The 24301-nt window shown below is 34.7% G+C and overlaps 3 protein-coding genes across 3 annotated transcripts; 2 read left to right on the top strand and 1 right to left on the bottom strand.

Moving 5' to 3' along the window:
* The first annotated feature begins 2092 nt into the window (after positions 1 to 2092).
* LOC124188099 (ubiquitin thioesterase OTU1) lies at positions 2093 to 6329 on the top strand. Its single transcript, XM_046580460.1, has 3 exons — positions 2093 to 2918; positions 3639 to 3955; positions 4380 to 6329. Exons 1-3 carry the CDS (start codon positions 2507 to 2509, stop codon positions 4593 to 4595), a joined length of 945 nt encoding a protein of 314 aa, XP_046436416.1. The 5' UTR covers positions 2093 to 2506; the 3' UTR covers positions 4596 to 6329.
* Positions 6330 to 8402: 2073 nt separating this feature from the next.
* LOC124188097 (protein Lilipod) lies at positions 8403 to 23134 on the top strand. The gene is made up of 10 exons (XM_046580457.1): positions 8403 to 8965; positions 17072 to 17336; positions 17467 to 17570; positions 18008 to 18134; positions 18218 to 18286; positions 18372 to 18501; positions 18646 to 18997; positions 19083 to 19314; positions 19448 to 19604; positions 19732 to 23134. The coding sequence occupies exons 1-10, from the start codon at positions 8906 to 8908 to the stop codon at positions 19811 to 19813; spliced, it is 1578 nt and encodes a 525-aa protein (XP_046436413.1). The 5' UTR covers positions 8403 to 8905; the 3' UTR covers positions 19814 to 23134.
* On the bottom strand, positions 22226 to 24298 carry LOC124188100 (yrdC domain-containing protein, mitochondrial). Its single transcript, XM_046580461.1, has one exon. The coding sequence runs from the start codon at positions 24296 to 24298 to the stop codon at positions 23543 to 23545; it is 756 nt and encodes a 251-aa protein (XP_046436417.1). The 3' UTR covers positions 22226 to 23542.
* Between the last annotated feature and the right edge of the window lie 3 nt (positions 24299 to 24301).

The raw sequence follows: 24301 nt of genomic DNA on the forward strand, positions 1-24301 counted from the left end.
ATGTAACACAGAGCGATTGTTTACGTTAATTATTTAATCATTATAAAAAAGATACCGCGATTGTCTCAAGCTTTTCAGCCATGCATTCAGATAAATTTACATATTTTATTTAGTTATTTTTTGTTATCTGTTCTGACTCGTGTAAAATTTTTGTACACACAATAATTTGTTTTATAAACAACGACATATCTGTGATGCATATTGTTAAATGATACTAGACACGTGAATTAAAAAGAAATGAATAAGGGGGAAAACAAAAAACACCACAAGTATTAAGATTGAACAAAGAAAATATATAACGTTAATTTTGAGTAAAAAGATCCGTAAACCTATTAACGTTGAATACTTGTACTAATAATTGTAATAATGTAACATTATATACCTTCATATTGACTGTGTACTTCGTGCATAACGTTGTTATTTCACTATAATTATTGATAACATATTATACCGTATATGTACAAATATAATAATATAACGTACATATACATCAGGGTGTCTCGAAAAAAAAAAACGCCTTTTTTCTTCGAAACGGGTTCAAAACTTTCACTTTGGGTATAAAAATATACCTCTTAAAATTTGAGCCCTTATTAATATAACATCAAGAGGTTGCTCGTCGCACTTTTCTATTTTCCATGAAAATAACATGAGAAAAATGATCTTTGCTCCTTCTCCTTTTTGTAACTATAGGTAACGATGCGTGGTACAGAAAATTCACAGACATATTTTTGTAGATAATTGAACGCTCTTAAAATCAGGTCTGTCATAATTTTATGATAAATCTATTCTTTCAAAAGTTATCTAATGTCTTTAAGTAACTTTTGACCTTCAATAACTTTTCAACGAGTGAATTTATCACAAAATGACACTCGACCTTTTTTGAAGAGCGTTCAATTCTCGACAAAAATATATCTGTGAATTTTCTGTACGACCCATCGTTACCTAGTTATAAACGGGAGAAGGAGCAAAAACCCTTTTTGCTCCTGTTATTCTTATGGAAAATAGAAAAGTGTGATAAGCAACATCTTAATGTGAATATTAAGGATTCAAATTTGAAAACAAATGTTTTTTTTTACACCCGAATATACATATAGGTACATGAACATTGCATGTATTATATTATACTATACGTTTGCAATACACGTCTACACCTATGTAATATTTAACATCAATAATATATTATATATGTATATATATATATATATATTATACTATATGTATATATTATTGTACGGTTCAAATATTGTTGTCATTCTGGTATATTGCAACTCTATAACATAATATACCTAGCTATCAACCCGAGGTAAATCACACGCGTTACAAGCACATACACATATTCATAAATAATAATTTATATATTAATCCTGTATGTATAATTCAAGGTTCGACTTGTCCTCTAAGTTCCTAATTGTATAATATATATCTTGCTCGGCATTAAGACACTTCTTTTTCAATCTAAAAAACATTATACTACATCTTACATATACACGTTATTAAACGAAAGTCTTCGAGACATCATAAATGGAAATTGTTCAGTACATGCAAATGTAAAATTGCAAGTGTATGTATTGCTGTTGAGGGGGAAAAAAAAGGGAATGCGGAAAGAAAAATGATTACTTAGTTATTATTATTAATATACCTATGCGACTGGATAACAATAATGGCCTGGTGAAAATTACACTGGAATATGTTGTCGGCGCAATGGTTGAAATTGTTATTGATTGTGTTAAAATATACAAAAGGACAATAAAGGGATCTACTTGAAAAAACCATATTGTCATTTTTCGCGCAAAAATAGTTCCATCGAATTTCATTCCTTTTCTTTCTTTGTTACGGTAATCTACGAACCGTGCAGGTTGTTACAAAAATAATTTCTAAACAAAAGCGATTGTTGCTCGTGGATATTAAACTTTTCGAACATTCCACGATATCTTCAAATATTTATCAAAAAAAAACCGGGTTTCCATAAAGAGATTTTGCTTACCGATAGATGTGAATCAAACCGAAACAGTTTTAGTTCGTAATAGCGATCAAGATGACGGTAAAAGCGAGATCTGCACTTCGACCAAAATCAACCTTAACGCCACCTTCAACACCCAACATATTGACACAAAATCATGACCAGTTAAAACTGACTCGTTATGAAAGAAAGAAAAGTGTGTCGGCACTAACATAGCTAACTTCACACAGGACCCAGAATAATATATAGAAAAACGCATTCAGGCAAGAAAACAACCAAAAACAACACCTCCGTTTTTGTCTTAACAATAAATTCAAAAAAGTGTGATAAATCATGTATTATTTTTGAAAAAATGGAGTGATGGTCAACAGCGGTCAACCAATTGACGAAAATAAATAAATAAATAAATAAATAAATAAGTAAACAAATAAATAAAAAAAAAAAAAAACAAATCCTATTTTAGAGATTTGTTTTTGGACGCAAAACGATATTCAATACCCGCCTGCAAATTACCCTCGCTGTGATAAAAATTGATCCTTTTTTGCTATGGCAACTTTTGTATTGAAGGTTAAAACAAAATCAGGTCAAAACCTCGTTAAAGGTTTAACAGGTAAAGACAAAGTTTCTCAATTAAAATCCAAGCTCTCAGATCTTACGGGAATACCTCAGATCGCTCTCCATATTCTGGGCGGTTTTCCACCCAAGGCGTTGGATCTGAGCAAGGAAGACGTAGCGCTGGAAGATTCCGGAATCACATCCGGCGACACGCTAATAGTTGAAGAAAAACAACCACCCGTCAAACCGAGGCAGCAATTGATAGAACGTGGCAATAACACGGTCCCAAGATCTCATATTATCGACACCGAAACTCTGAGCAACAGCCCCGGTGTTCTAATGAAGCAGATTGTACCCGCTGACAACTCTTGCCTTTTCACTAGCGTCGGATATGTCCTGAACGGTAAAAATACACTTTGGGTGTAAAGGACCCCGCAGAATCCTTATGGAAATTGGCTGGATTTATAGTATATCGTATTGCAAAGCCTTCCGGTCAAAAGTTTTCAAGGACACAAGTACCAAGAATCAGTAATTTCTAAAATACAGGCCCAGATTCGATATATGGATTTCTTGATATCTTTGGATAACGCCATTTTTATAAATTACAAAGTTTCAAGGGGGACTTGAAATCAAATATATCGCTCAAAAACTGCACAGCCGATTCGCAGAGACTCCGCACACGCGTGAAACACGAGACAAGTCGATTATTGAAAGAGTCGGAGGCTCTCGATCTTCGCACGTAATCTAACGTCGCACCTCCTTCCGGTAAACCAGCGAGTTCGTGGATGGAATGGATGCATCGATAAAATCAATCACAGCTTCCTGCCTGTCTTTAAGAATCGACCGTGCAGTTTTTTAAGCGATTTGTTTTACTACAAGTCTCTTTGCAGCTTTATAATTCATGAAAATCACGAGATCCATAGATATTAAAAAGTCTTGACAACTTTCTTCCGTAGTCTGTATCTTGGAAACTATTGATTTTTGGGACTGGTGTCTGTGGCAACTTTTAATCGGTAGGATATGTATTGTAACAAATTGAAAATCCAACCAATTTCCATAAGTATTCTGCTGGGTTGTTTCATCAAATTTTCAACCACTCCTATCAGTCATTAATCGTTTTCAGGAAAGGTCGACACAACCTGCGCCAGTTTCATGAGGGATATAATTGCCGAAAGTGTTTCGTCTAATCCTGAAGAGTATTCGGAGGCGATATTGGGACGTCCTAACGGCGAGTATTGCGAATGGATAAAGAAGGCCGACTCTTGGGGTGGTGCAATAGAGCTGGCGATACTTTCTTGGTTTTATGGACTGGAAATAGCCGTTGTTGACAGTATTAATGCTATCATAAACAGATTTGGAGAGGATCAGCACTACGCTCAGAGAGTCTTTTTAATGTTCGACGGTATTCACTACGACCCTCTTTACTTGGAACCATTAGATGTAAGTTAAATATTTATTTCTACGATTGATGAATCGATTATTCATTCTAAATTTCGTTTGTAAATTGAATTAACAAAGAATCCTTCGTTAAAATGATTACAAGCGTTTCACCGAAGACATTCAAAGTGATTTCCGTTTTTCACAACTCACTTGAGATATGTATCCGTAAAACTGACAATGAAACGTGCTATACATACAAAGTTTCGTGAAACTGAATTTAATATGCATTCGTTCGCTTCAATTATGTAACCCATTCTTAAATACAGTCGTTTCCGCAACTGTGTGATTAGTTATAACGTGAATTGATTCTTAAAAATCAAATATCAGTTCAAGGACTATAAATTATTATGTTCGAATCGAGGCGTCTTTTGGATAATCTTGAAACAAGCCGATAATCAAATCGTCTATGTTATATCTTGAACAGGGTGGAAGTATTCAAACAATTTTTCCTACGAGCGACGACACGCTGTTGATACAGGCTACAGAATTGGCCAGAGAAGCTAAATCCAGTCGCCAGTACACGGACGTACAAAAGTTCACCCTAAAATGCATGGTGTGTAACGTTATGCTAAATGGGCAGCTAGCAGCGCAACAACATGCGAAGGATACAGGTCACATGAACTTTGGAGAAGTTGCCTAGCGCCAAATACAGCAGCCGGTAATTACCGGTAAACATGGTTTTCGTTCTACTGCCAAGCCCCGTGCTCCTCAGTTACTTATTTAATTCAAAGTGCTGTGAAGAACTAATTGCATACAATTCAAAGGTCAAACAACAAAATCCAAGAAATTACCGCTGGCAATCGATATTGAAATTATTTGAAACGTAAGTCTTAGTCTCGCGCTATGAAAATGTTGGGATGTTGGTAAGAAAGAAAATAGGTATTTAGCGTAACGACGCATGCACAGTCTGATGGTTCGCGTACGCTGCTTGCACTTGCATATTTTCCACTCACAGTGTGATTTGGAATCGATCGATAGATCGTCTTTTTCGTTACATCCATTGATTGGACCGTTCTTAAACACTATTTGCCATTTGTTTGACATTTGAAATTATAAATATGTGTAAGTATAATAGTATAAATATTGAGTTCGAAGACTTGATAAGTCATAAGACGTGTAATTCGAGAGCGCAGGATAGTAATTTTCCTTATCTACAGCCATGCAAGGTTGATAAAAGGAGTAAAGAAAATCTCAAAAATTATGTACAGTGTAAATATATGATTCTTATAAAATTAAGCATGCACGTCTCGAAATTTAAATGTCAATTATTTTGCTTTTCAGTAGGCTCTTCGTGTGACAATATTTGAAAAGACGTCGTACTTATCAACTATACTTTTGTTTCCCAATCCTTAAATTATCTACTCATTTTTCTTTCTTCTTTTTATCTTTCATTCTGTCACAATCTTTCACAGTAGTCGGTTCACACCTAAGTTTTTTGTGTACTCTGTTGTAATAAATTGAACGATAAATTTTTCTATACAACCAAGTACATTCGGTGCCTCGACACACTCAATCAATTATGGCATATGGAGTTTGTATTCGATTCTGTCAGCTTTAATGAAAGCTCTTTTTATCCGTCTCATAAATTTTCCAAATAGCAAACTGCTTTTCGAATGCATTTTTTCTAAAATAACTAGAACCTTGTCTATAAATTTACCTTTCACCCTTTTCTACTTGACAAAAAACGGAAATCAAAATTCGTAAATTTGCGTAGAGCCCACATATTGGCATGCGATAAAAGTGATAATTTGCATTATTCGAACCGCACGACTGATATATGATTACACGAGGAATAACATCCGGTACAACTAAAACGCACTGTGCAATGTGCAAACTAATGCGATTGCCAACGTGTGTAAGGGTGTGTGTGTGTAACTATTTTGGAATATTCAAAGTGTGCAGTGTTATTAATTTACCATATATTTGCCTTGCTATTACAGCCGCCTTATAGTGTGAGTAATTGAGCATATATGTAGATTTAATTGGCATTTATTTTATTTTTTATTTTTTTTTTTTCAATCTTAGAATGATTGATAGACGTATAATACTAACTGTAATACAAGCAGACTACAAACTTTGAAGTATTTCTTTGTGTAATATCATTGAAATTACTACTTTTTGGAAGTGATTGCAAACATTGAATTCGCCTTAACACGTTTACCAACGTTCTAGGAATGACAAATAAATAAAAAAGTGAGTGGACGACCAAAAGCTCACCGACCCAAAAGCCAATTGAAGAGTGAAAATTGAACTATAATTTTAAGCGCAATTTTAGAGTGAAATATAAGTTAATATAACGTGATAAATATAGTAGTAGGAAATCTGTTTTAACTACATTTGTTATACATCACTATACTCTCGTGCAATATTTAAAGGAAAAAAAAAAAAATGCTAGATTGCCAATCGCAATAATATCGTGCAAAGTTATGGCTCGTCCACATATTTGCGTATATAATGCTTTGGTAGTTTTAATTTGATTAACTTGAAGTACTCAGTGAACTTTACTGCCGTACTTAACTGTGTAAAAATACATGAGCAGAGTAAACCGAGCTTACAAAAATAGAACCAATAAACTCACCTTATTGTATTCTCATCTCCCACCCCAGCTCGGGAATTTTTCCAGTACACTAATTGAACAGGTTTCCTGCAAAAACTGTTGCACATGTCCTTAGAATGAAGCTGAAATTAGACAAAAATGGACAAATTGACTAAAGTGTAAACTAGTGAAATCCTAAAATAAATCAAATATTTCAATAATTCTCATGTTAGATAATTTATGGAATCATGGGTTTGAATTATATTATTTGAAATAAGTTTCAGCAGTTGTCGTTGCTAGCTTCAGCTTCACGTCCAAAGATTGGACCTTGTTTTTATACATATATATATATATATTTTTGACATATACACTAAATAGGTACCTATTTGTTGCATGTAATTATAACTGTTATACTTCGAAGAAGATTGGTCGTTAAAATGGATATAATTGCATTTATGCAATCGGCACGAAAAGATATATGACAATTAAATGAAATATTAATTAAAATAAGAAAAGTGCACGTGATTTACCCATTTTTACAAAAATCGTTACGTATATAACGCCAATTTGCATTATAAATTACATGTACACGTGATTGGTATGTGCGCAAAAATAATGCACAATTCTCAACCATTCGTATTGCTAATTCCAAATTCCAAATGCTTTGAAATTCATTCGTTGCGGTGTGTCTTAAAATATTCCAATCGGTCCCAATATCACTGTGTAAATTCAAGTATAATTTGAAGCATTTCAATTATTATACTGAGTTATTTACGTAATGTAATATTAACCCGTTGCGTCTTGCACAAAGCAATCAATAATGCCACAACAGAAAATCTGACGATCTTTAATTTGTCGAGAATAGTTTAAAGCAAACTCCTTGACTCCGGAGAAAATGAAATTTAAGTTGCGTAAAAACTTGAAGTACTCAAAAATTTATGTCTCATAAATGAATCAGAAAATGTAACCACGATCATTGAAAGAAACGACAATGTTATCGAACCCCGCATAATACTATAGTGTGACTATTTCACAACATCAAATTCCACAACTATTTTTTTTTAACTGAAGTAGTAATAACCGAACAGAGGTAACTAAGATTACCTGTTGTAGGTCCGATACATAAATAAAAGAAAGAATTACTTGAATAAATTGATATCATGAGAGAAAAAATTTGGCAATAATTCAATTTACGAAAATGTTCAACTATCGCTGTATTTAAATTTTTATCAATTATTACCGCGCAATGATGATCGACATAATTGCGTTGGTCAAATGCGGCAAATAGGTAAGTGATTAAGTGAAGAATGACCAAAAATAATCGACTTTTTCCCCGACTAATTGAATATGATAGATTATTTTTCAGACCCGATTATTTTCCTCGCAATCGGTTTACGTTTTTTACTCCCGTGAACGACGGAACACAATATCAATTTGTGTGATCAAAGTATCAATTATTATTATCGTAGTCTTACTTACCAAATATCTATTTAACGTAGCAAGTGAAAGGTGAATAAATATTTTCATCTTTTCTTTTTAAATTGAAAAATATTTTGGACAAAATTATAAACTATCAAAAAACTTTTCCGCTGTTAACACTACATATCGAAATTTACAAAATTTTGGTTCCGAACGCACCGTTTCACAATAAATACGAAATAATCGATTGATCGTTAATTTTTACCGATTCCACCGAGTCGCGTTCGATTATTTATGATTTTTAAATCAACGGCCATCGCACTGTGCTGCCACACCCGTCGTTCCGATGAACTAAACCAACTATTGCGCAACGTTACCGCCGACAAAGCCTGAAAAACTGTTTTGCCGACAACAATTAATCAGCTCTCAATGATATTCGAAACGAGTTGAAGATGGCACTGAATAACATGACGTGCATATAAGACGGACGAAGAAATGCCTGGTGAAACGTCGCAGTCCATCTGCCTTGGGTCGCAATCCCGTAACATACGTGTGCGAAACTTCAGTTCGTAAGACGACGTGAGGTTATTGGCTAGTCGCGTAAACAATGTCAAAAGGCGTTTGCAAATAGCGCGTTGTATATTCAACGCCTCAGTGTAACAAACGCGTCGCGAAAATAAGGACAGGGCAAAATTGAAGTGTTAAAAAGACAAACATGTATTTGGGAATCAAGTGAAAAAAAATTGATTCGAAGAAGAAATTGATCTGCACCATTTTTTCCCTCCCCAACTGCATTATCGTCGTTCGTCACCGTTCATCGGTCAGTCGGATGAGGGAAAAATAATCTGAATAGGAGAAGAGGCGATAAAGACGAAAGGAATCTGGGTGGGAAGAATCGGCGATAGAGAAGACGAATAATTCGCGTCTACAATGTCGTATTCCGTGGCCGTATATTTCACGGAAATAAATTGCAGACTGACAAACAGGTGAAGAAGATGGAAGATGACGCGGATCTGCGGGAACAGTTATTCCACAATACAGTACGGGAGAATATCGTAAGGAAAGCAATTATCGCACCGTTTGAAACGATATCACTTCGTCATCGCATTCCGAGTTCCAACCTCCGTTTTACAGGCAAAAAAACCTCGTCTGTGATCCTCGGTTTATTCGTTTTAAAAAAAGACACGAGACTGAAGTTAGTAACGTTACTGTAAGAATAATCGCTACATACTTCGCATCTTTAGGAATATCCGAGAATATACTTTAATTTTGAACAGGCAACTCGTTAAAAGTCGTTTTATAAATTGCCCAATAACGTTGATTTTTCAGCCTGAGATTTCGTTACGTTAACGTTACTAACTTCAGCCTGATTTAAGAAAAAAAAAAACGTCCTCGAAAAATTAATTCTTCATTATTTTCACCCGGACGTAGGTAAATCGACTTTAGTTCATTCCTTTAATTCTCTCCCTTTTCCTTCTTTTTCTGCTCACAATTACTCGGCAGGAGATGAGAACGATCTCGATCCCGCTGGGTCGTCGACCTCGTTTTCTTCCCCGTAGCAAAATGACTGATTGATCTGATTAATCTTTTCTCAACTACGGGAACTGCCCGAATTTCCACCGAGTTTTCACCCCTCGTCATTACGAGGGATTGTTAAACAAAATGCGCGAATCGGCATCGTTGCCGCAAAAATTCTGCGCCGCCAGTTACCAGGTATATCTATATATCTTCTGTTTTTTTTTTTTGTTTCGCACTCGTTAGACCTGGAGAGCCAATGACCTTGTCCCGACGCTAAATCGCAGCAGCAGCAACAGCATTAAACTTCGCCTCGTGTGTAGAATAAAAGGAAAAATAACGTAGCGTAAGGTCGATTCTCTTTGATCAAACACAGCTGACAACCAAACCGGCAACGGCATTGAAACTCCGATAAAACACATCGCGTTTGCATGTATTCAAATTAAACAAGTATCAGAAACGCAATTCGAACCTAATACGTCCGTGTGCTTATTATACAGCTCGATATACGCAGCTTTTAGAATCTGAGAAGCAAAGTTAGTGAATCGATCGTTTCGTTGTTCGGAAGGTAATTAAAATCGAACATGAGAATCTTTTAGATATTAAATCTTGAACATTCGTTTTAATCGCTTGTAATGTCTGTTGATACGCAGTTTCTTGTCAGAAGGTTAAATATATATGTACATACATTTATGACGTACGATTCAATGCTCTGCCTTCATTGTTTTACAAGATGAGTGAAAAACAAGAACGAGTTGAGAATTTCATATCACGATTTTGAAAAGATGTTGCCACCCAGTTTCGTCGTCGTAATTTAACAAATAACAATCTGCGGGATTTGCTTTTAATCGTCGTGAAAACTCGAAAAAAATCGTACTGCAATCACACGCGGAATTTGAAGGCACTCGATGTCGTTATTTCTTCAATTTCTTCAAAATTTGAACTATTAGAAGCGAGCATTGTCGAAAGATATAATATATTCATGAGGTTGAGGTTGGTAACGTTAGCGTAACGATGGATGTTTGGGAAAAATATTTTTTTTCGCAAGTCGAAGATTCTACGAAATTGATTAAATCGTAATGAAGCATAATGTGGTCATAATTTGAAAAACCAACTCGAACGAAACCATCCTAAAATTTGAAAGTGACGACGTTTTTTTCAGATCTTTTCTTACGTCAATGCTACTAATTACATTTTTCCCGCTAAAGGACCTCATAAAAAAGAATGTATTAACATTTCACCGTTGAGATTGGCAAATCAGAACGTGGAGAATGATCACGATTGTTATCTCCAAAAGCTTCGGAATTTAATATCTGGAAATCACTTGTTGAGATTCGGCTGTACAACCTGATTATATACCGATGATCAGAATCCTCGTTGCGCGAAATAAATTAAAACGTCACAAGTACTTGAAAATTTTTTTATCCATCGACGAGAAATTCAAGTGCACACTAAATATAAGTGCGATAGATCGAATAGCAATTAATTCCAGCTTGTTCAACGCATAAAACATAACGCAGTTTCTATGCAGAAAAGAAAGACAGCAAGTAAAACGTCTGCCGAAAAGCTAGAAATTTATTATTTTTAATTCTTTTCTTCTTAACGAACTTTGTACACGTTAGGAAGACAAGATATTACTATGTACACATAGCGATTTCTTATAGTTACAGACTGACCTGTATAGCAGCGTTATGATTATCGTTAACACTGTTATTATTATAATTGTGTGCACATTATTGACTCTATACTAACGGTACATCACTCCTGCCTCTCCGGTAAAAAAAAATGATTCTACCAACAGTTTAAAATTATTCAACTTAAGCACACTTAAAGTCGGTTGTTTCATCTTGCCGCAGATCCGGTTAAAATGTATGTATGTATGTATGCATGTACATACGTCAATCCGTTAGATAAATATCGTCAAATGCAACGAGTATAACATTATACGATGTATAATGTGCATATTTTAAAATCAGCACTTACAAGCAGTTGAAATAATTTGGTCTCTTTTTTTTTACCGCCTGTCCATATATTCATATTCCTTTTTTCTTCTTTTTTTTATCGTTTTATCCACATACGTCAATTATCACGATAGCCTAAAAATCTAAATTTCTTATAACATGTACGTCATCGGCCGATGAGAAGGATGTGCTTGTTTTATGAATTTAACCAGGGGTCACAGGGCTCTGCATGTATATGTATGTATATATATATATATACCTGCGTAATTAAATTTTTATTTTATGTACGTACGTGAGAAAGAATTCGTTTTATAAAAAATAATCCAATCTATGTTATACCAATTGTTTTTTGTTTCGAAAGAAATCCTTGAAAATTTAAACCGGCCTTTGTCCTTTCTTTGGTACGAATTGTTTGCATATTTCATGAATATAGAGTGAACTGGTTTTTTTGGGAAAATATTCACACTCACTGATGCAAAGAAGGAAGAAGATATACAACCGTTTAAAATCATTGAGAAATGAATTTTGAATTTTTTTATAATAAACGACCGTATATATATTGTATATGTGTATATATATATACACACAATTCAAACCCTCTTCAATGTTTTTTTTTTATGATTAGAAATACCAAAATCCTACTAATTTCCACGTATATATTCGATTTAATTTTGAAACATTTGATACACAGCACGACAAATATCGATAATGATCCAATCATTATGAATCCTCATTTTCGTTCGAGCAGTTTGTACAATGATTCTTAAACTGTTTAAATTGCTAGAGGGACGGTCAAACAACGTTCTATAATCTGTATAAATTGAAATGATGTATCAATCAAATGGCCTAAAATCGTATAACATGCAAATAAGCGTCAAGGCAAATAAACGGTATTTAGGTACAAGACATTATGCGTCGGTTGAGCGCACGGTTATGAATCCAACACGTATTTCACGTTTATTGGCCCCCGCGTTATTCTACATACGCATCAACAAATCATGCATTATACATATATGTGTATATATGAGATGTGCGTGTGCGCGTGTGATACGGATAGGCGTACGAAATAATATTGGGTTGATAACGAACGAACAGATGATACGAGTCGAATCGTCGATAATGAAACCTGCATACATATTTTAATACAATACGCGATGACGTCGACATCAACGACGATGTTGCGATACGAAGAAATTTTAGCAAATTTCATTAATATTAAATGAGATGAAAGTAAAGGAAATGAAATGTATAATATTTTTACCAAATATTTCTCTGTCAGAAAATCCGCAAAAGTAGAGGTTTACAACTTTCAAGAAATTTGTAGATTTTAAAACACCGGACAATCGCAGGGGGGAAAACACGTTGAAGTAAGTTGCAAGAATAAATTTAGACCAATTTTACAGATGGGTGAAGAAATTTTTAAACGTTATAGAAAACGTGGTGAAAGTTCCTAGATTGGTGAAAATTGAAGCGTTAAAATTACAATAATTCGCCAAGTTTAAGGTGGTAAGCAAAAATTTGAAGAAAAAAGAAAAAATTCTATACTATAACCTTGAGGTAGTAGAGTTTTCAAATTATGAGTAAATGTGTAACACGATTCAAAATACTCGACTTTTTCTAAATATCCATCCTCACAATAAACGTAATTACTACAACTTCAGCCGCGTAAGAATTTGGTGAACGAATTCTTTCTCATTTTATCCGAGCACGTAATTCGCTGGGTCTGCAGTGCTGCGGTTTATCCTATCGCATCTTTTACAATTAGTCCAGTAGGAATGTAATTTGAAATTGCAATTTTGTCGATATTACGATATTATCTTTATCTAATCGTTGGGAGAAAAAGGAGGGGGGGGGGGGGGGAGGGGGTTCATCGTTAGTTTAAGTCAAGAATTTCAACCAGATTCTGCATTAGCTTCGTCTGTCATCTTGAACTCGTTTTACCCAAATAAGTCTCCCATTTTCAATATTTGTCTGCAACAACTTTTGCTTGAAATATTTTTTTTTTTGACAAAGTTATTATACTCCGAATTACAAACGGCTTAACCCTTAATTTTTTTTAACAATGACCTCGGGGGTCGATCGCAATATTATTATCATCACTCGATTCAGCGTCATCGAGTTACCATTAAATCGAGTTTCCGTATTTATATCTAAAAAGAACGTACTACCTTTCGACTTTTTTCCCTGGCCTACCGGGGCTATCTCTCGCATCACGGATAACGAAGCCTGAGGTATCGTCGTCGTCAGAGATGGGCTGCATGCGTGCAACGTGTACACGTGTAACCATTCTATTTTCGCATTAGAGTGGTATTTTAGGTGCGTATCCACACACGCGCAACACACTTGCCTGGCATACCTTCCCAGGTATGCTCACGTATCGTTCTTTTGTGTTTCCGTCGTCTCGCCGCCGGGACGGCCAAAGTTGGCAGATAGATAGATATGGAGAGAGGGAATCGCCTGCAGCACCTCGGTGGCTCGATGACCCACGAGAAATGCATATACGTGTACGATGCGCGTGTGTGATAACGCATGTGTGGGAGGCCGAGAGGATATCCTCGGCGCTACCAGTTCGCTGGATGTTTTATCGTTCTGCAACCCGTGGCCTGAGTGCAGAATACATGCGCAATAATCACACGGGAAATGTTGCAACGAATAATGCCGCAGCAGCAGCAGAGAAAAGGCACTGGTTGAAAATTAATCCTTTTCTCTCTTCTCACGTGTCGATTTAACTACAGTTTCAATAAAATGGATCCTCAACTATTCGAACCATGACTTGATTTATCCGAGCACCGGTTAAAAAAATTGATTTTTGGTACGAAATATACATCGTTGCTCGGTAAAAAAATTTCGAACACTCGTTAGCCAATCGACGATAGACGACTATATGAAACCAAAGTAATAAAATAAACGTTCGGTGTTTGAGAGTGGTTCAATATGTATTTGGATGTTTAATACGGACTGTTTGTTAATTTAAATTTGTGTTGTATGTATTTATTATACATCAAAATAAAATTAGTCCCAATTAGTTCGGATAATCGAGGTTCTACTGTAATACAGCAACGATGAAGAAAATTCATATCATTACAAAAATTCGATGAAACTCTGATCGGTGGATAACGATTAAAATTTATTGAAATTGAATTGAATTGAAAACCACTTTGTGAAGAATTGTAATGGACTGAATTAAATCGCTTGAAAATGTTGGAATCAATTATGAATAGAAAATCATATATCTGTATACATAGAACACCACAATAGAGGCGTTAGAAGGATGTTAACATTTCCGTTGCTGATTGCGAGTCGGCGAATAAATCGTATACATGGTTTTTTTACTACCAAGCTTTTGTTGCCGGAAACTTGAAATATACTGCCGTGTAGATTCGGAAAAATATTCTCATATAAAAACTTACGACAACGATCAACAAATGTATAAATTAATATTAAATATGTACATAACGTATAGCGCATCTTTGTAATATTTACAATATCGCGATAGAAAAACGTCTATTTGTAAACGCAAAACACGCCGCCCGTGCCTATTTTTGTTGCAGTTAGTGTTTTTACTATATGGTAAATGTATACAGGTATGTTATATGTAAACGTGTTACAGATGATCTTGAACCGTTTAAACATCCCGAAATAAGATTCTCCCGTTTCTTTTGACAATAACTCCACCTACGCAATGCGCGTTAAGAGACGCAACTTCGTGTCATACGTATCTACACGTAACACCGTATCAACATGTTCCGTAACATGCGTAATATTATTTTTAGGTTACATATTAAATGAAATTCGATATGAAAAAAAATAAATGAAACCCAACAAAATTAGTAACTGTCCGACATTCGTGACAATGTCATTTGCGTACTCCAAAAACAGACGTACGTATATATATAACTGGTTTCGATAATAAATAATAAAAAGAACAAGAAACACAATTTGAACTCGTCGTATCTGTGTTTTTAGAAAAACCCGTTATTTTTCAGTTTCAGGATAATCTGAATTCGAATAAACCGTAATGAAGGTAATTAATTCTCTTCAAATTCGTTATATATAAAATCGCGAAACGGTGATTTTTATGAGATTGAACATAGTAACGTTACTGTAACGACGCATGTTTCGGAAAAATCATTAATTCCCACCTTTAAGGTTGTCTGAAATTTAGTCAGCCATAACGAGCAAAACGTACTGATATTTAAAAAATTTAAGTCCTGGAAAGTTGTTGTAAAATTCGACGACGATGTTTTTTGTTCCCGATGTTCCGTTACGTTAACGTCGCTAACTTCAACCTCGTTTTTTACGAAGGGAACATTTCCTTTTGAACAATATCAAAGCTTCCCCATATCTATTTACCGAACGTGTGAAATAATCCGATGAAATATTTAACGCACCAACTGTTGAACAGGAGAAAACGTTGAGAAAGTACAAGATAATTCCTCTTTACCTATAAAAATAACGGTTTACAAATACCGTTACTGAATACAAAAAACATATGCCGAATACATATAAACGGATTGTCGTTTATGTAACTCTGTATACATAAATTTTATCTTTCGCGGTTTAAGCAAAGTTAATTCTGGGCGTGAAATCCAATTTGTTTCTGCGGATATAACATCGCCACGACGATGCCCTTGAAGTTACACAACTGAACCTGGTTTATTGTGGTAATAGAAAAACAAAAAAAAAAAAAATAAATAAATAAACAAAAATAAAACCTTGAAAAGACAGAAATTTTCGAGTTTAGTATATAAAAGGGTCAGAATCATATTTAATAATAAAAATCGTCAAATTTATGGTATGCATGGTGATGATATCTGCTTTCTTTTGTTTGTTTTTTTTTTTGACAATAGCTGAATTATTGTTCCGATAGCGTTTTATATTTGACAGTAACATTTGAAGCGTCCAAACTTTTGAAAAATTATTCTACAATCGCGATAAGATTTTATTTTCGATAAAACAAAATGTTCAAAGTTCGTAACGTGCACGTAACTGCTTCTCAGATCGCGTGTGATTAGATTTGTTTTTTTTTTTTTAATTTATTCTCCTCTCCATGAAGAATGCAGAAAGTCTTTCAAATAAAAGTTTTCAGCAATTCTATTATCCACTTTGCCATACGAAGGTTGGAGAAAAAAAAACTCGGAAAGGAGTCGGCGACAAATTTTTTTCATTTATGTATGAAAATTTTTTACGGAAGTCTAATATTCACCCGTTAAGCGAGCTGATACCCCGTATTATTACAAATGCAAACATCAATGTTTAAATTTGCAATTTGCACTCACTTTCGGGAATGTGAAATCTTCGTCGCGTACTCGTTTTATACCAATACTAACTATTGTGCACATTACGAGACTTCATTTGCGTCAACTAGGTCACGAAAATGTTTTTTCTTATTCACCGTTTAGATTATATGTGACAATTAACCAGATCTCACAATACTGGCTATTATTTTTATCAACGATACTGATAACGAAACTGTTTCATGATCACGAACGCGAATACAGCATATATTTGATCCGTCCAATTAGTGCTCTTTGATTTTATTCATTCAAAGTTGAAGTCACAAATTTTCTCGGGAATCTTGGATCACTAATTGAAAAATGTTCCAAACATACAGTTTCGGAACAACTGTCAAAGAAATGTATTATCTATCTCATATTCTGTACTTTTCTTTTTTCTAATTTACAGATATTTCTACTGCTCTTTCTGTTGCTGTACATTTCGAGCTACGCACTGATAGCAAGATTCAGAAGGAAAGATAGAGAGGATTATATTGTAGTGGACGAAGATGAGGCGACGGTTTACAGAATTAGTCTGTGGCTCTGTACCGCTGCACTTGCAGTTTCGGTTGGAGCGACGCTACTATTACCGGTCTCCATTGCTAGCAACGAAGTTCTCATACTTTACCCCAACAGTTACTACGTCAAGTGGCTCAACAGCTCCTTGATACAAGGTAACGAGAGTTATATCAAATAAGAACTGGGCAAAGTGGAAATAAAGCCTAAGCGATATCTGATTCTTTTTTTCTTTGCTCGATTAATTTTTATGTTGATTTGTAATTTTGTACTTTCATGTATTTGCAGGACTTTGGAACCATGTGTTTCTGTTTTCAAACTTATCCTTGTTCGTCTTCTTACCATTCGCCTACCTCTTTACAGAATCTGAGGGATTCGTTGGTCATAGAAAGGTAAAGTGTTGGTTCGAAGAATAAATTGAAAAATTTATTTAGGAATTTTATTGTAAACAAAGAGTTACCGAAACCGTAGGATCTCATGAACCAGTTGAAGCTGTATAATAATCAATTTTTTGACAATCTAATAGAAAAATCATACTTAAAATCGTAAAAAAATACACGATTAAATTTTCTTCTCGTTAGAGCCACTTTATAATTCAACTCAAAGAGTAGGTACAATTCAAGAAGAAGAAAAATAAAAATGCTTTTCTCTCTAAAATTCTTCCAACAAAAATCTGTTTCGTTACTCAGTAACTAGAGATGTATATTTTGGGCAAATCTTCCTGCGCTAGTCTTGTCATTGTAAGGGAATTTTGCTTGTAAAAACTTGTAATTAGCGTCAACATTGTCAACTATTTCTTTTTAGTTATATTTTACGTTATTCTTTCCAGGGTGTTATGGCTAGGGTTTATGAAACAGTGACTGTATTGTGCCTACTTGGAGCCCTAGTTCTTGGAATGACTTACATCTTGTCCGCTCTCATCGATCACCACAAGTCAAGTCTTCACACATTGCTCAGTGAGTATGATAAAAATCTGATTCTGTCTTTGATTCTTTAATTGATTACGAGGTGTGCGTATAATATCTAACTTTTTTCACAGATTTATGGAGTTATTACTTGCCGTTTTTATACTCCTGCGTGTCTTTTGTCGGAGTCGTTATGCTATTACGTAAGAATATATCGTTACTTCACTTTTCATTCCAATAATAATGAGCTCGACATTTTCTTTAACGTTATATAAAATTATCCCACAGTGTGCACTCCGGTAGGATTTGTCCAATTGTTTGGAGTTGTTGGCTCGTTTCTTGTTAAACCTCAATTCCTAAAGAATTTGGATGAAGAATTTTTTGCCTACAAATTAGAAGAAGATTGTATTAAAAGAAGGTCAGCATAGAACTTGGATGTTACTGTATTGGAAAACGAGTTTCTCTCTCTGCTCTGAATCTTGAGTCAATGAAGATTTTCATTTTCGCTTTTTAATAAGGCATAATTAGAATAATTCGAGTAACGCCTCTTGCTTTCGACTAGACTGCAACATGCTACAGCGACGGGTAAATCTTACGTATCACCAATGCCCATGTCTCCGGCAACGTGCGGAAACATTGTGGAAGACGAAGAAGAATTACCGAGTGCAAATCCTGGTCTAATGTGTCTTAAAAATGGAGCGTTACAGCGCGGTTTAACTCAAAGACTAGAGTATATACAACAGAGAAGAAAGCTGCTGGACGAACAGAGGCGTACTTGGTGGGTGCGCAGAACTTTGTTGTATCCTTTAGCCATGCTTGCCTTGTTGGTACTTTCGACAACGACGGCTCTTCTTGCCGTGCAAAATACCATCGAGTTACTTATCGGCATTAAGGCCTTGCCTCTGAGCACAAGAGTAAGTTAAACATAAATTGAAAGAACTACTACCACCATCTAAATTTCCAAGATTTAACTAAACAATCTCTCTTCATTGTTTACAGCAATTTACATTAGGCATCAGCTCTCTGTCTAAATTGGGGCCGATTGGCGCGACAGTTGAAGTTGCGGTGATTCTATACTTGGCTGCGACAAGCGCTATAGGTCTTTATTCCCTACCCGGAGTTCGCAGAGTTCGACCCCACTTTCATACCACTCCTTTGACACACATCATCGCGAATTGCGCACTGTTGCTTGTACTCAGCTCTGCCCTTCCGCTATTGTCGAGAATACTAGGTGAGTTGGGTATTTCGTGACCTCGATCTGTTTTCGTTTTTGTTTTTTTTTTTATATTCATGACTGGACTGCAAGAACTTTGGCATGTTTTACTATCATGATTCTTAAACCAACCGTTTATAATTCAACACAGGAATGACAAACTTCGATTTACTCGGAGACTTTGGGCGGATCGAGTGGCTTGGCAATTTCAAATTGGTCTTATTCTACAACTTGATATTTACGATTGCCACGTTTGCCTGCCTTGCTACTAAATTCACTGCTACTGTACGAAAGGAAATATATGCAAGGCGAGTAAAATTTTTTTTACGTTACTCTGATGAGGCTTAACGAAATTAACAGTAAGCAAACGTACATACATGTTATAGCTTGTCAGTGGTCGATGATTTTTTTTTGACCAACTTTCGCTTTCGACAGATTACGGAGCAGTCTGATGGGAATATTCAAACGCGATGGAAGAAAAGGAGTTTTGAGCATGTTTTCTAATAAGGAGGACTAGACTGATTTTAACTTATAAGAAATCGAGGTGTTAGTCATTTCTGAATAGTAAATAACACAGGAATCCATGTATTCCCTTTACAACGCCAGTTTTATATTCAAATATTATTTTGTCTCCTGTTTACGTTCCGTTTTACTTCATCGATCATACCAAATTACGCGAGAAATGAGAAGTAAAATAACTGTTTCAATATGTTATCGACTTGAAATTGCCAATAATGTTATACAGGAAATATTTTGAAGTTTCAGTTGATACATTGGTACTCGTATTTAATCATTTCTGTCTGACAACACTTCGGGCATTCGCATAGTTAGTATTTAAACCCAATGAGTGTTTTGTATTTAAGAAAAAAAATATTTTCTACATGGTAAAAAAATGAGGCGTTCGAGTATTGAATCCAGGGTCCAGAAGGGAGAGACGAAGAAATTAGATTTCATACGAATCGTCGGGAAAATCAATCAAATATAGAAGAAAAAAATTTCGATTCACATTTTTTTGAAGTAATTGGTACGTCCTTAGTAGCAAAAACGGTGAACACAAAAGTTTGTCATGTAAATTCAATTCTTTAAAATGTATGTATATATATTTATATATTTATATACGAATTTTCAAATTTAAACCTAATATTTTCGACAAGAAAGAGAGAGAGAGAGAGATCGTGTATGGTTGTGTGTGTATGTGTTTGCTAGTTGCATACTTGTAGTTAATTTATATCCCAAAAACTACGATAAGTAATTAATTGCTAATACATCTTTTCCATTTAAGTTATTTATGCGTAAATATACGATGTGAAGTTTAAATTGCTACTCCAAGAATCACGAAAGAACAATGATAATTGTCACTCAGGAGACAGTGTGCAAACTATCTCCAAATCAAACCACCGGGCAAGTATTTTTGCATTAGAAGTAAACCAGTTCGATATTAATGCCAATAAGAGAAATAATATATTTTGAAACCGCAAGAATCTTTCAAATATTGGCGGACGACACTGTCTTCAAGATCTGATTTAACGTCAAAATTCTCTGGTATAATTTACTACAGCTATTACGGAGGCCACTCACGAAAAGTTCTGCTACCACTAAAACTTACTTAGTCAAGACACTGCGCATCGAGATAATCTATAAACTGGCACCCATTGTTATTTAAAATTAGGGTAATGATATTTCATCCTTTTTAAATTATTCTAATTATAATCATTCATACATTTATTATCCAAACTGGTAGCCATTTCATTTCAATTCAAAGCAGTCTTGTGATATATGAGAATAATCACATATTATTGTGATAAATTCAAGTCATAAAATATTCCACGCCTAATTTGCTGCTTATTTGCTTTAGAACAGCATTTATTGAACGTTGCAAAGTTTTTTCATACTCCTAGTAGTATTTATTCTTGCTTACTTCGTTGCGTGTACCAAGATCCTCAAATAGCGCAAAAATTGTTATTCCTTCCGTTTTATTCTGACGGGTTTTGAATAATTTAATCACTCAACGCTGATTAAGGTCCATATTAACCCAATAATATTGTTATACCAAATTTCTTTAATACTGAGGCAGATACTAGTATTCGACGAAATGATATATTTATTTACGCGATAATAATGAATAATCTAAAGTTCCCTTGTTAGTAAAGACACTTTCGATTTAGTAATCGGGACTTTCTGTAAAAGTTCTATAAACTCTGTGTAGAATAACGGTGATTATAGAGGTGGCGCATACTACATTTGGAATACAGATGAAACTGTACGTAGTAACAATTCAACATGAGAAGGTTTTTGTCCGGGAGTTCAGAATAAATAATAATTACGCGAATGAATATAGCTGGTAAGGAATGACGGTTTCATTACGCAAATGCATTAAAAATACGAATGACTTTCAGGCTTATTAATTATTTTTTAAGAGACCTTCCGCCATTAAGTTAGCATCATCCCATATATTCGAACTTATTATTGTCTGGATTGTTTGGTTCATTACGTAACACGTAGCTTGTCATAACGACAATACTTTAAGTATTTATTACACTGGGTATTCAATATTGAATGACATTCTAGAATATGGACACTATCACTTGATTACAAGAATAGTTTTTCCCCTTTTTTGTATCTCTCAGATAATATGTAAGTCACAGTGTTCGCCGCTTTACACCAAGTAAACGATGTCTTTAAAAAAATCTACATAAAATAATGATGAGATTTTGAAATTCAGAACCATATATTATGGCTTTGTTATGTATAATATGAGTTGGAATAGGCTGTGAATTAAGAATTATGTATCGATGTAATTTCCTCAATCGGACAAAAGCTAAGCGTTCGTTCAAGGAAATACAAATTGTAATTATGTTTCAATCTAGTTTAGGCGATAATTGGTCTGTCGTAGAATAGAATAAGAGTGTCCAAATTTTTTAAAAAGGGCCTTCGATATTTGAATAAATTTCCAACTGCGCGTTGTTAATATTCGAAAATGGTTATATTAGCATTTGTACTAAGCATTTTCTGTTCATAATCTGCATTGTAATATATTTTTGCACGTTTATCTTGTTGACTTGTGATCAGAAATTCGCTGGTCCCTTAAAAAGAATTCTTTAAAAGACTTTCTGGTTAACAAGAAATTCAATGCCTTTTGCTGCTGCAATTTCTATTCCCCAATTATACAGTTTGTAGAATAATAATAGCGGATAGCTCGACATGAGTCGTTAAAAAATAAGTTTGACATTGGGCAAATGTGATTGTACATTATCTATGTCAAGTATGACAATATTTAGCTAGCTCACGAGTTTATAAATTATTTAAATAGCGAATGCTATAAGAAAAATGAAAGAGTTGTCAGCAGTTGATATAGCAATGTAAATGATACAATGATTTTCTCAAACTGTACTGTACTATATTATGCCAAACAAAAGACACTATAATTGTATTTTCTTGAACCAGTGTATGTTTATTTGCAGCTTAATTAATAATATCTATAGTGATCTTGTAAAGGCTCCTACATATGTAGCTAGTTTTAAAAATATTCTGATCGCATTGACATCTACACTGACACCTAATCAGTCGATGAGCAATATCATACTGGTTTTAAAACTGACACATAACTAATGAATTTGAGCAAAAATAAGCGCGATTATTATTATTGTTATCGATTGAGAATAAATGTTGCTACTTGATTTTACTACTAGCATAACTGTTCAAAGCTGCAAAATAAATAGTGAATAAAAGACCACAATGATAATACCTATGCACTACACTCCGAACATTTTGCTAATGCCGAGCCGATCCGGTTCATTATTACATTACTTAGAAATAAACGATATCATCAACTATGTAATCATTTTGTGCATTGTAAATTGATTAGCTCTCGAACCCCTGTTTCAATATGCATTGGAAAGTAAATAATCTTGAGTTATGGAATTCGTTTCAATAATACAAACTGACAAACAATACAACGCGGTTACGGAAATACATTAGCCTGCAACGCACACAGAGATTTTCATATTTGTCATTCTCTAAGAAATTTTTATGTATTTGATATCATTTTCTATCCAGCTTTTGTTATTCAGCACGAATTGGAGGAAACAAATTAACAGAATATTTTCTTTGTTTAGACTGTATTTTAAAGAAAAAAATTTTAACATAAATATTTGTAGTTTTTTATAACAATGATTTCTGAAAACAAAATCATAGTATCATGGAAATGTAATTTTCGCTATTTCTCACAATCGAGTTCATACATTCATCAATGTTTATCATCACAATCTACTAACTGGAAGCTTTTCAAAACTTGAACAGTTTCGAATTCAGCGCTTCCTTTACGAATTATAGAATATCCGCCAGGCTGAGATAAATCGACAACAGTAGACCCAGCTCTTGCCAATCCATTGACTGTGACTCTTTCATCTGGATAAAAAACACCTCCCAAATGCGACCACAATGCCGAAAATTCTTCCGGGTGTATCGTGCTCGGCTTGTTGCTCTCATTGGCACTTGTTAAAGCCAACGGCTCCCTCAGTCTTTTAGCAATATCTCTGATAAATTTTGCATCGGGAATTCTTATTCCCACATTTTGCACATTAGGATTAAATAGCGGGTTCAGCTTTGGTGTACGTTTTAAAACTAACGTCACAGGTCCAGGAAATAACGCTTCCAACAATCCATCTGGCAGAGAATCGACGATACCCCAATATTTTACATCCACAATTTCACCGACACAAATTGCCAGCGGTTTACAAGGATCTCGTTGCTTAATTTCATACAACTTTTTAACAGATTCATTACTTTGCGCCAATCCTGCCAAGCCATAGACGGTATCCGTGGGCAACGCTATGACGTGTTTATCTTGAAGCAAGCGAACGGCCATAGCCACATTCTTTGATCCATAAGCAAACCCGAAACCTGAAATACCGGGGTGTAGATTTTTTAGCTGCGTCTCGAGCGACCTCAATGTTTGTTTCACTGGACCCATGGTTTTTTTCCTTACTTCATCAGAACTCATCGT

This window comes from Neodiprion fabricii, chromosome 1 (genome assembly GCF_021155785.1).
Source record: "Neodiprion fabricii isolate iyNeoFabr1 chromosome 1, iyNeoFabr1.1, whole genome shotgun sequence".
NCBI lineage: Eukaryota > Metazoa > Arthropoda > Insecta > Hymenoptera > Diprionidae > Neodiprion > Neodiprion fabricii.

What these genes read in the sequence shown, in the direction of transcription:
- LOC124188097 (XM_046580457.1), top strand. Translation starts at nt 8,906, where the DNA reads ATGGAAGATGACGCGGATCTGCGGGAACAGTTATTCCACAATACAGTA. An exon ending in GCTATTGTCGAGAATACTAG is followed by an intron (nt 19,315 to 19,447) that starts GTGAGTTGGGTA and finishes AATTCAACACAG; the next exon opens with GAATGACAAACTTCGATTTA. An exon ending in CGAAAGGAAATATATGCAAG is followed by an intron (nt 19,605 to 19,731) that starts GCGAGTAAAATT and finishes CGCTTTCGACAG; the next exon opens with ATTACGGAGCAGTCTGATGG.
- LOC124188100 (XM_046580461.1), bottom strand. Translation starts at nt 24,298, where the DNA reads ATGAGTTCTGATGAAGTAAGGAAAAAAACCATGGGTCCAGTGAAACAA.
- LOC124188099 (XM_046580460.1), top strand. Translation starts at nt 2,507, where the DNA reads ATGGCAACTTTTGTATTGAAGGTTAAAACAAAATCAGGTCAAAACCTC. An exon ending in CGTCGGATATGTCCTGAACG is followed by an intron (nt 2,919 to 3,638) that starts GTAAAAATACAC and finishes AATCGTTTTCAG; the next exon opens with GAAAGGTCGACACAACCTGC. An exon ending in TTTACTTGGAACCATTAGAT is followed by an intron (nt 3,956 to 4,379) that starts GTAAGTTAAATA and finishes TATCTTGAACAG; the next exon opens with GGTGGAAGTATTCAAACAAT.